General features: G+C 43.3%; 1 protein-coding gene and 1 long non-coding RNA gene across 2 annotated transcripts; one reads left to right on the top strand and one right to left on the bottom strand.

Annotated features, from left to right (window-relative positions):
• Positions 1 to 4: 4 nt before the first annotated feature.
• LOC134969984 (uncharacterized) lies at positions 5 to 10,610 on the bottom strand. Its single transcript, XR_010189601.1, has 2 exons — positions 10,452 to 10,610; positions 5 to 1,145 (listed from the first exon to the last, which is right to left on the bottom strand). It is a non-coding gene; the product is annotated as an uncharacterized LOC134969984 (long non-coding RNA).
• LOC134969983 (uncharacterized) lies at positions 3,783 to 5,501 on the top strand. Its single transcript, XM_063946114.1, has 3 exons — positions 3,783 to 3,917; positions 3,993 to 4,205; positions 4,821 to 5,501. The coding sequence occupies exon 3, from the start codon at positions 4,832 to 4,834 to the stop codon at positions 5,498 to 5,500; it is 669 nt and encodes a 222-aa protein (XP_063802184.1). The 5' UTR covers positions 3,783 to 3,917; positions 3,993 to 4,205; positions 4,821 to 4,831; the 3' UTR covers position 5,501.
• Positions 10,611 to 12,508: the final 1,898 nt, after the last annotated feature.

Raw genomic sequence — 12,508 nt, 5'->3', positions numbered from 1 at the left:
TGGATGAATTGAACAAGTAAATAATTTATTCACTAAACAGTTAAAATGTCACTTAAAAACAAATAAGATTGGGCATAGATTGAAGCTGAGGATCAAAATAAGAATAGCTGCTAGTATGCATCCACATGTGATCCCGGACTGAGAAATAAAGTTCCCTGGGGAATAGTGTTGTTTAAATACAGCTGGTGTTACCCATGGTGATGGAGTCCTCCAAGAGCTTGGAAAATAACAGCAGGCAAGCTGAGATGTTTTATGCAGAGGCTGATTAACTCCAATCAGTGCTGTAATGATGCAGTCCCACAGAGAAATTTCCAAGGCAGGAATATTTGTGTTAAAAGTCCATATCTGGATCCTCACAGGATGGAATGCATATGTTGGTGGCAGCTTGTCACTTAACGCGTTTCCCTAGGCACGGTCACCTAGCTTCATCAGAAGTAAGAAATAAGTTTGAACAAGATTATTTTGCAGCAGGTTGGGGGTGTATAAATTCACTGACAAATACCACAGTAGTACCCTGATTTTTTGTAGCTTGCTAGGTAATATGTAAATACTGGCTGCTTATGTGTGTAGTCCACAAGTGTTGGGCAGCTATATTATTACACTGTAATTTAGATCTGAGTTTTGGCACGCCCCTTGTTACATCTAAATCTTTCTGCACAATTTACATCTGCCCCAACTGCAGTGCATTCCCAACTTCAAATCAGGCCCTTTGTTACAAATAAACCTTATGCAGATAAGTGTAGGTTTCTTTCTTTATTAGAAAACAAACTGATACATTATTATACAAATAGTCTCCAACCCCCCAGAATCCTTCTTCCCTTTATATCCCCAGACCCTATTAGTCCTATACTGTAATTCCAGGTTCTTCAAAACCAAATTGTTAAATTTTTAAACAAATACTCCCCAGAACCAATCTTCCCTCTATACCCCTAAACCCCCTTGTTCCTATACTGGAGATCCAGAAAATTGGCCTTGGTTATCATGAAAATATGCAGCAAATTGGTCTTGGTCTCCATGATTATCTGTGGATGAGCCTTGGTCTGCAAAATAGTTTCCAGAGGTATCGCCTTGGTCACGTGCCATAAAGGTGTTGCCTTGTTCCTGTGTGATAATTGGATCTACTCCTGATCCCTTGTCTTCATTATCTACAAAAATAAAGATATGGTTGCAGTCAGTGGTCTATCTGAGCGTGGGAAGGTTTCTATTACATAAAATCTACATCAGCCATTATCCAGTGAAGCATTGGGCCTGCACTTTGTGACTATTCTAAAGGCCCATATAGACGGGCCGATGTGGGAGAGATGTGTGCTGAGCGAACCGCTCAGCACACATCTCTCCCGCTGCTCAGCACAGCGCGATGTGTGCTGAGAGTGCGGGGGGAGATGGGGGGCCGCTCACTTCACCCAGCGGGTGAAGTGAGCGACGCGCTAGATTGGCCTGCATGCAGGCCAATCTAGCAGCAGCAATAGCAAAGCGCAGGGCTGCGCATCGCTATCGCTGTAAGGGGTACACACGGAGCGATCAGGCTTAAATTCTAAGCAATCTAGTCAGATTGCTTAGAATATCGCTATGTGAGTACCCACCTTTACTATACCCACATGGTGCAGAGTTGACAATGTTCCTCCACTGTAAAATGATACTTAGAGGCTGATTCAGTTAGTGGTGATGTGCACCAGGGTTCATCTGAGAACATATCCGTGATGTGTGCAGCTCCAGAATGGCACATTGCAGTCTATCTGATAAATGGTCAGTGTATAACCATTTGCTACAAATGGGTATTCTGGGATTTTAGGCCTTGGAGAAAATATTACTGATCAATTTTATTAAAAGTGAATGAATTGGACCATTTCATCTGAACTTTTACCTGGGCAACAATGTAAATCTATAGAATGACATCTAGGAATAGTAATTGTTATGAAGTACAATGCAAACAACTCCATCTAAGGGGTAAATTTACTAAGATTCGTATTTTCCAGAATCATGTCCAAGTTCAATCACGAATGACATCGACAGTGTAAAATTGCAACTTTTTGAATTGATTACGACTAATTTACTAAGCTGTCGTATTCGTGTTTTTCGTTTCTTCCGATGTCGATGTCATTCGTGCTTTTCTGCTGTAGATTGCGGCCGCGTTTGCTGTTTCGCGGCCGCGTTTATGTGGTTTTTTTACGACTGCGTCACATGTCTGTTACGGCAGTGATTTAGAAATTGCTGCCGCGTTTTTAGTCCTAAGTTTCGCTTTCGTCACGCGGCCGTGATTGGTTGTATTCGTGAAGGATGAGTGTCTGTGCATATTACTATAAAACCGCCCCAAACACACCGCACCTCGTGGGTTTAGCTAGTGGAGAGGAGAGAGGAAGGTGTATTTGGAGTTGGTGAGTTTGGTGGAGTTTTTGGTGGATTTGGAGAGGAGTTTGGTGATTGTTGAGTGCTGTACTGTGTGTGTAAGTAGTCTTGTCATATTTGTAGTATTGTTTTTTCACAGTTTGTCTACTTTTTTGTCCTTGTTTTTTTTTTACAGTCTTTTGTCATTGTTTGTGAGTGAGTGAGTGAGTGAGTGAGTGAGTGAGTGAGCGTGTGTGTTGGCTGTGTGGTGTGTAGTAGTAGGAGTAGTGGAGGAGTGTGTTTTGTGTTTTGATTTTTCAGTGTTTTTTGTCGTTTGTCATGTCAGACTCAGAGGTCAGTGTGGTGGCGGAGGTTAGTGAGGTGGAGGCTGGTAGTGAGGTGGAGGCTGGTAGTGAGGTGGAGGCTGTTAGTGAGGTGGAGGCTGTTAGTGAGGTGGAGGGGGGTAGTGAGAGGGAGGAGGTTAGTGAGGAGGAGGGGGTGCCTGTTGCTGTATTTTCCAGTAATAGTGATGGTGTTGTGGCTCCGCAGCCACGCACCACTACCAAGACTGGCAGGAATATTAAGTTCAGCTATGCTGAAAACATGGCTTTGGTGCGTGAGCTGATGAAGCACCATCGCCAATTGTTTGGTCAGGATGCTGGCAAGGTGTCCTCCCGCAGGAAGTCTGTCCTGTGGGGGCAAGTAATACTTGCCGTGAATAGTGAGGGTGTGGTGAGGCGGACTGAGGACACGTGCCGCAAGAGGTTTTATGATATAAAGCGGCGTGTCAAGGCCAAGATGGCCAAAGAGTCCAAATCTGCACGAAAAACCGGAGGTGGCCCCCCTTTCCGGGCCACCTATCGGGACTGGGAGGAGCCTGTGCGGGCATTGATTCCTGCCAAAGTGGTGTCTGCTACTCATGTCCGGGATTCGGACCGACCCACGCAGGATGGTAAGTTTGATTTGTTAGATTTTTATTTAAATGTCCTCTAAATGTTGTAAATGTCATTTTTAAAGGGTAAAGGATGCATAAATTGTGTTTCACATATTTCAGGCCTATGCACCCTTAAGGTGTGTTTGTGTTTCGAATTTGCTTTTTTCACCTTGCATTGGCTGTTTGGTAAATTTAATATTGCGCAAAAACATGTGCAATGGCTGCTGTTTTTTTTTTTTTAATAAAATATTTTTTGCGATATTGCTTGGACATCTGTGTTGTATGCTTATTTTAAAAATATTTTTAGATTTATTTACTTCTGAAAAACGGTGCAATTATTCCAATATTACATTTTTCAAACATTTGCAAGTAGTCAATCTCTGCAATATCTGAGGCATAATTCTCAAATGTAACAGATTTATTGTGTGCAACATCATGTACATTTGGATATACAACACAAAATAATGAAGCTTGAAGCTCTTAATCAGAAATTATTTGTTTATCCAATACCTAATAGATGGTTACAGTACACTAAGGCTTTGCAGTTATAATTTTTACACAAAGCATGGTAATAATGTTTGGTCCACTTTTTCAACAGTCCCACAGACCAGCCGGCCAGACAGGCCTCAGACAAGTCAGGATGAGGCTGGGATTGCAGGTAAGACTTCACTGTAGTCACATATTCTGAAAACACATAGAAGTACAAAATATTAATGTTTATATTTTCACATAGGTTCTGCTTCTGGAAGCCGACCTCCTGTAAGGCGCCCATCACAGGGCTCGGGCCACTTACCCAGGAGGCCAAGTAAGACACGGCGTCTTGGCACGGAATCTGCGGCTCCATCATCCCCACCCAGGCGACGCATTTCGGCAGTGTCACCCCAGCCACCACTGGCACTATTGGCGAGTTCGCAGAGTGATGAGCCCCGATCACCTCAGTTATCTGGTGAGTAAAAACAGAAATTAAACACATAGGCAATAATATACACAGTACAGTTAATATGTTGTTAGTTGGTTTTGAGATTACATGTTTTCCAGAACAAGCAATATGATGTTACGTCTTCAATTGCTAAAGGTGAAAATGTTTTTTTTTAAAAGGTCTTAGTGGATGATCTCGCCAACATCATTTTTAATAAATAACAGACATTTGTTTAAAATTTGGCCACACACGTGCACATTAAAATAAAATACCAATAAAATTCCCAAACAAAAACAGCATCCACAACATTATATTGTTCACACATCTCCCCTGTCCAGTATGTAGATGGCTTACTGGCTCCGCTCATCTGGACTATCCAGGTAAGTAGCCTATGTCGTGGTCAGGGGAGGTGATATAACACTGTAATGCTGTGGAGGGGAGGTAGTTAGGTGTGGATTATGCAAATCTGTCTATGTGGCCGCCTGTGTTGGTATATATGTTTTTGAACAAAAAAAAACATTATAAGTTTTGAAAAACAACGCCAAAAACTATACAAATGGAGTATTATGAATGTAGTAATGTGTAGAAGTAGCCTTTAAACAAATTGACAAATAAACATTGCATGTTGGCCACCCCATACAGAGCCCAGCTTGATGGCCGACGTGGACCAGCAGGGACAAGACCAACAGGCAACCATCACACTGCAACTTACACCTGTTGACCCAAGCCAGCCAATACAGCTGCAGGATATCCCCCAAGCCTCCATCAGTCCACAACTGGCACAAGCTCCGCCCCCAACCCAAATACCAGATGACTTTTGGGCCAGTTGGACAAGCCAACAGGCCCAAAGCAATGCCAGCCTGACCGCACATACACAACACCTTGCCAGTCTGCCCCATCATCTACCGCGCATTAGTCGCAACTCGGGCAGACTGATTGTACAAGTAGGGCGAATGGCAACCTCAATGGAGCAAATAAGGGCTGACAACAGCCAAATGCTTGCTCATTTAACGCGCATCATACATGAGCAACAGCGCCATCAGCAGGCACTCGTTCAGCTCATTCAGCACAACCAGGTTGTGAATGAGTCCTTATCCCGGATTGTAGCCAGCCACACTGCAACCAACACTCAACTGATTGCAAGCATTAATAATTTGAGCAGCAATATTACATTGATGGGAGCTCACCAAGTAACCTCCAGCTCGGGGACCACGACCCCTATCCAAACGCCAGTAACCTCCCCTGTTCGGCGTTCCTCCAGAGCACGTGCCAGTGAGCCAGCACAAAGCACAGCACCCAGCACACACAAGCGGAAAAAATAACCCCAATGTGATTTGCAAAATAAAAATTTGTATTTGACAAACACACAACTTCCTGTGTCCGTCTCAAACATTGTCGAAGCTGCTCTGTATGTATGTATGTTTTTCATGGGTAATGACTGAAAATGTATTTTTAGCATAAACTAAGTACAATGTACACACCACTATAAACAACAAACAGTAAGTTACAAAACACACAATAGAAAGTAGTGCAAAGTGTTTAGTCAAGGATAATTACAGCCTACTAAAACTGACCTGAAAAATAGCGCAGGATCACTTCTTGCCGTACCTGCCTCCCTACATATGTACTCACACTGTCACCAGATGGGTCTAACTCCTCTGCTTGCTGACTGCTTTCTCCCTCATCATGTGCCAGATGTTGGTTTAAACACAGATTATGGAGAAAACAGCAGCAGAACACAATTCTAGTCACCTTTTGAGGGACTATACAACAAAAGGCCTGCAGATTTATCCAGACACCGAAACCGTGACTTCAGCACACCAAAACATCTTTCTATCACATTCCGCGTAGCCTTATGTGCATGATTGTAACTGTGTTCAGCAGGAGAATCAGGTTGGGACAATGGAGTAAGGAGCCAAGAGTAGCAGCCGTAACCCCCATCACCTGAAAAACAGATATAGTCAACATTAGTACATATGTTAGATTATTCTTTCACCTAATCAAAACTCGAGTTTGTGGTTAAAAGACATACACACAAAACATTTTAAACATACCCAACAGCCAGCCATCAGGCATTTGTCCGTCCTCAAATTTATCGAAGAGCGATGACTGACTGAGGATGAAGGAGTCATGGCAGCCACCAGGGTAACCTGCAACAACACTCATAATTTTTATGTTTGCATCACAGACCACCTGGACATTAGTTGATTGTGCCAGATGCCTATTAGTATATATATATTGGCGGCCCTTAGGTGATCTCAGCTGAACGTGTGTGCAATCTATGGCCCCCAGCACATTGGGCATGCCAGCAAGCTCATAGAAAGCTACCCTGACAGCACTCCACTCCGACTCCTCGGTAGGGAAGCAGATTGAGGCATTAATGTGTGGCTCCAACACATCCAAAACCTGAGTGGACATTAAACAAGCTAAGGTGAGTGTCATGTTAGGTATTCTCTACAATACTGTGTTGTTTGTACTTACAGAAGCAACACTTAGACATAACCGCCTATGTATTTTTAGACTCACCTGATTCAAATATCTGGAAAAGGTGGGCTGTGAGATACCAATGACGTCGCCTGCCACAGCCTGGAAGCTCCCAGTAGCCATAAAGTGTAACACAGCCAGGAGTTTGTGTAGGCCTGAGACAGAGCGAGAGCGTGCTGTCTCAGGGTCTATGCCCAGTTTGACAAGGTCATACAGGTGGAAAATGTTGGTTCTATTTAGGCGGAACATCTGTATGACCCTATCATCGGACAATGCATTTAAGTTTAAACGCCCTCTAAAAAAACGAGGCTGGCGTAGCCTCCGCGGTACCTGGACAACCTGTTGACCATGTTCACTTACCTGGGCCTGATTCCTGGAAGCCTCATGGAGCAGTCTAAGGTATCCCACAGCAAACCAAAAATCATTGGCACACACCACAGCCGCCATTTCAGAGTGAGAGAAGTTCAAAATGTGCCTAGAACACTTTTATAGGGCCAAACATTCAGGTGTGAGTAATGGATAATTGAGTACACATGTAAACACGGTTTTCAAATGCTGGCGCGTTTTTTTTTAGGAAAAAAATACGATGTGTCATTTTTCGCGGCAGCGAATGCATTTTCACGGCAGCAATTACAATTACGAATGGATAGTAAATGACCGAGATTCATATCTAAACAGGCGTAATTTGACCGATGGTGTATTCATTCGTAATTTTTTACTTGGACTTGCAAAAAATTACGAATGCCCTCATCTCTGCCGTGATTAGTGTTTAGTAAATTACCGAGATGACACTTTGCTGAAAAAACGGCATCTCGGTCAAAATCGGGAGCTTAGTAAATTTACCCCTAAGAGTGCTAATTTGTTTATTATCAGTTTCTTATATAATGCAGCATATTCCATAGCGCTTTATAATTCACACTAGCTATTAAAAAAACAAGTGTAATAAAATTCTTTTAAAAGACCCCTGGCTGCTGTCTTTTCTTACTGCCTAGATATCCGTTATTTATTAGTATATATGGGCTAATTTGCCTTGTTAGAAATAATTATCTGTATTATAAAATACATTAAATCAATCAATCAATCAATCAATCCGCTTAGAGACCTATCAGCAGTGGTGCAGAGGTGAGAGGGTACAACTTACCTGGGCCCAGGTCTGATAGAGGGGCCCAGTAGGGGCCTTGGTCCCCCTTACCTGGCAGCAGATGCAGCTCTTCCCCTCAGCCCGGCACACGCTGCTGTGTGGCCATGTAGGTGCTTAAAATACCATTTTTTTTCAGTATTTTTTTCTAAGGGTGCATGACCACACCTCCTGTGATTAGGCCACACCTCTTGAAAAGCACCTGGGCCCAGTCAGGCTCTGTACTGCCCTGCTTATCAGTACTCTCTCATTGCTTCCAGTGTATCTTTTATTTAGTGAGATTAGATTTATCACTTCCACAAATACTGTATCTCCTCTATTATACAGCTGCAAGTATTTATAACTTTATAAGCATTCAGCTATTCCCTCTGTAATAATTATAGAGGTGTAATCCTACTATGCAGCATTGTTATTAGGCAATTAATCTAACAATTCCCTTAATGAGTGATATTAAATATTATAGTGATCTTATAAGGGCTGAGCACAGGTTATCTCCAAGTTGCTAATACACTCATACTGCTAATTTCTGTAGTTAAAAGGGGTTCACTACGATATGCCGGCGGTCGGGCTCCCGGCGACAAGCATACCGGCGCCGGGAGCCCGAACGCCGGCTTACCGACAGTGTGGCGAGTGCAAATGAGCCCCTTGCGGGCTCGCCACGCTACGGGCACGGTGGCGCAATACGCGTGCCACGCTATTTTATTCTCCCTCCAGGGGGGTCGTGGACCCCCACGAGGGAGAATAATTGTCAGTATGCCGGCTGTCGGGATTCCGGCGCCGGTATACTGTGCGCAGGGATCCCGTCAGTCGGCATACTGAAGACCACCCGTTGTGTGGGTTATATTTTTCTGTGCATGGTAAATACTGCTGCTTTATTTTACACTGCAATTTAGATCTCCGTTTGAACACACCCCATCCAAATCTAAAGGGGGGGGGGGGGGTACTCAGAGCGATCACTGCTTTAAACATAAGCAATCTAACTAGATTGCTTAGATTTTAAGCAGTGATCTCTCCGTGTTTACCCCCACAGTGATAGCGATGTGCAGCCCTGCGCATCGCTATCGCTAGTGCTAGATTGGCCTGCATACAGGCTCAATCTAGCAGTTCGCTCATTTCACCCACTGGGTAAAATGAGTGGCCCCCTGTCTCCCCCTGCACACTCGCACTGTGCTGTGTGAGGGAAGAGGTGTGCTGAGCAGTTCGCTCAGCACACATCTCTCCCCAAATTGGGCCGTGAAACGGCCCTTAACTCTGGCCCCAAATGACAATGAAAGGAGATGGATTAGTTGTGGGTAGTCTAGTGCAAGTGCAGTGACTGGGGAAAGATTGTTCTGTAGTTGCTGGGGGTTCCCACATGTCTGTTCCCCGTGTCATCACTTCAATAAGAAAGTCTTTGTCATTGTATCTACTGTATGTGGAGTTATCATGTAAACTGCATATAAATGTGCTTTACTATCGCAGCATATACAAGACAAACATGTCTGTATACCTGATGCATCTTTCAAGCATCACAGCCAGGAATGTGCTGGATCTTACACCCGGCAATTTCCAGGGTCTCAGCCCCGATCCTGCTAAAGAGCAGGTTGGGTACTTAGTCTCAGGTAGATTGCATTCACACACAAACATCCCAGGTTGATGTGTGTTCATGTGTAAAAACCCAGGACTTTTGTGCTAGTGTAAAAGGGGTATAACTAGATTTATCCTAGTTATTAATTCCCATATACATGCAGGTTGTTTTATTTGCAATGGTCACACTCGTAAAAATATATTACAGTATAATGAGTAACACAATATTACATTTATGTACTGATGGTGTAATGGATAGCATTACTGCCTCACAGCACTGAAGTCATGGGTTTGATTCCCATCATGGCCCTATCTGTGTGGACTTTGTATATTCTCCCCATACTTGCATGAGTTTCCTCTGGGTTCTCCCGTTTCGTCCCACAATCCAAAAATATACTGGTAGGTTAATTGGTTCCCAACAAAATTAACCCTAGCATGAATGTGTGTGCTTTTATATGTGATAGGGTATATAGAATGTAAGCTTCACTAGGGCATGAACTAATGTGAATGGCCAAATAATCTCTGTAAAGTGCTGTGGAATATGTGTGCTCTATATAAATAACTGGTAATAAATAAATGAACATGCAAATAACTAATTCATATATCATTACACTGATAGAGCTTAGGATACCATAGATCAGTTTCCCAAAATCTGTCATTACAGTGCAGGTTTTAGGTATATCTATAATTGAGCACAGGTGACTTAATACCTCAGTCATTATGTTTTAACCATCTGGACTCTAGCATGGATATCCTTAAAACCTGGACTGTTATGTCGGCATTTGGGAAACTCGGCTATAGAACATACAGTAGGCTCCCAAACTCAGTCCACAGGACCCCAAACAGTTCATGTTTTCCAGGTCACCTAGAAGCTGCACAGGTGTAGTCATTACTCACTGACACATAAACAATCTACTTGCAATGCTAAGCAGAGCCCCAGAAAACATGAACTGTATGTAGTTCTGAGGACTGAGTTTGAGAACTTTTGCTACAGATGTGATAATGACAGAACTACAGTAAGTAGATATATTATATACACTCATGCACATATATATAGCAATACAACTAATGGGAGCATGACTTACCTGGTAATGACAGGATGCTGGTAAAGCAGCAGAGGGTGAGTATGAGTGCTAGCTGCATTGTGAGCCACAGATCTGAGTCAGTACAGAGTACAGGAAGAGTGAGTGAGGAGTGGAGGTGAGAGGAGTCTTTATATAGGAGTCCCATCCTACTCTCCTACTGTATGTTGGAGGTCTGTGTATTCTGGGAGGGGCCACACTGAACAATACAGACTCCATGTCTACAGTCACATAATAATGTTATCACACTACAAGTTACATTACAGGGTCACACAGCTACATGGTATCTCTAGTTATTAGTCTTATCTGCTTACATTTTACATAGCAAACGTTACATCTCTTTCTCACCTAAATTGTTTCTGTTACACATTCAGTCATTCATCTTCTAATATTTCTGTTATTACTGATAGATGTACTGTTCATGTTATTTCCCAACATTATAATTGTTCTGTGTTCCGTATTGCAACATATTTTATTGTTACACACATAACATGTATACTGCACCCATTATAAACTGGTGAGTGAGGGCTGCAAAGGGGACCATTCTAAAAAATGGGGGATATGTTACCCACACGTTGCAGGAGTGCCAGGCTCTGCGTGTTTGGATGCAGATTTCCTGGTCCCACAGCAGGAGTTCCGGTATCCAGCCTGAGTATGCTGGGACTGCGATTGATGGTGATCTGATGCTGTATCATCAGACGCAGTACTCGGGTCAGTGCTGCATGCAGGAGGCGTCTTTTTCCTCAGGAATATTTGAGCATCGCTGCTGTGACCAAAAATGCAGCATTAATGCTCACTGCCTGCATCTCTGAATCAGGGCCAATGTCCACAATACAGTCAAACCTACCATCTGTGTTATATTGTATGTTGTATACATATACAATATTGTGTATATTGTATCTTATATAAATTGATTACTTATTGTATAACACAAAGAGGTTTCTATAGACACCAACCAGTCATTGTTCCACAGTTACAATGATAGAAGAAGGGGTGTCAAGTAAACAACCATGTTGTAGACAAGTTCTAAATGAGGCCATAGTAACTTACAATGCCCATGCCAGACCCAGCTCTGAATACAGCCCAAGGCTGCACACACTTCACAGGAAGAAGTTTTATTTAGCTAAAGGCTCACAGAACTTATACCGTAGTTAAGTATTCAATTTAGGCAATGACAGCCGGGTGCTGCAATATCAATGGATTCTTTGTCATCTTGCAACCACCAGCATTGCCGATTTTATTATATTCTGAAAAGGTCAGATCTCATGTTACCCTGGTGGCAGCTCAGTGTGAATGGGTCCTTGAAAAACATCCTGGGTCAAGTGCCCTGGCATTTCAGGGTAACTAGCAGGGTTGAACATGGGAGAAACCCAGGTTACCTGGCAGTGTGAATGGGAAAACCGGGTCATTTAACGTCGGTCCCGTTCAAATCCCATGGAGAGCCGACTCTCTAACACTTGAAGATAATTTACTCTTTAAACATTGGTAGAATCAGAGGTGGATTTAAATTTTAAATCCACCTCTGCCCTCCACCCCTACCTATCCTCCAGCGGTATGGGTGGAGGGCAGCTTTGATGTCACATGGGCAGTAAGGGGTGTTCTATCTTCCCCCCAGCATGTAGTACCTGGAGCAGTAATTTCTGCTAATTACGCCTTTACTGCACAGATGGTGGGAGATGGGGCAGGAGGGTAAACACTGAACTGTAAAAGGGGGCATTGGGAATGAAGGGGCTCCTGTACATGACTTCAAGGACGGTAGGGGGGGTTTAATATGTAGGAGAGTGGTGGATAGTGGAGTAGGTTTAATATTCATCATTTTCCGGTCGGAGAGCATCTTGCTTGACTCCAGAATCCAGTTCCTGGATATAGATTTCTTAGCTATCAATTAGATAAAACACTAAAGAGTCCCACCTTTTAGGAGGTACTGGGGACTTGGGGATCAAAGTTCAGGAAGCCAGAGAAATCCATCAGAACATATAAAACTGCATACCAGGCGTGTGGAGTTGAATCAGGGACCAGCTGCTGGAAGGCTGATATCTCTGGTTTTGGGCATAGCAGTG

The sequence above is a fragment of the Pseudophryne corroboree genome, chromosome 11 (assembly GCF_028390025.1).
Source record: "Pseudophryne corroboree isolate aPseCor3 chromosome 11, aPseCor3.hap2, whole genome shotgun sequence".
NCBI classification, from domain to species: Eukaryota; Metazoa; Chordata; class Amphibia; order Anura; family Myobatrachidae; genus Pseudophryne; species Pseudophryne corroboree.
This window is presented reverse-complemented; position numbering and strand designations above follow the sequence as displayed.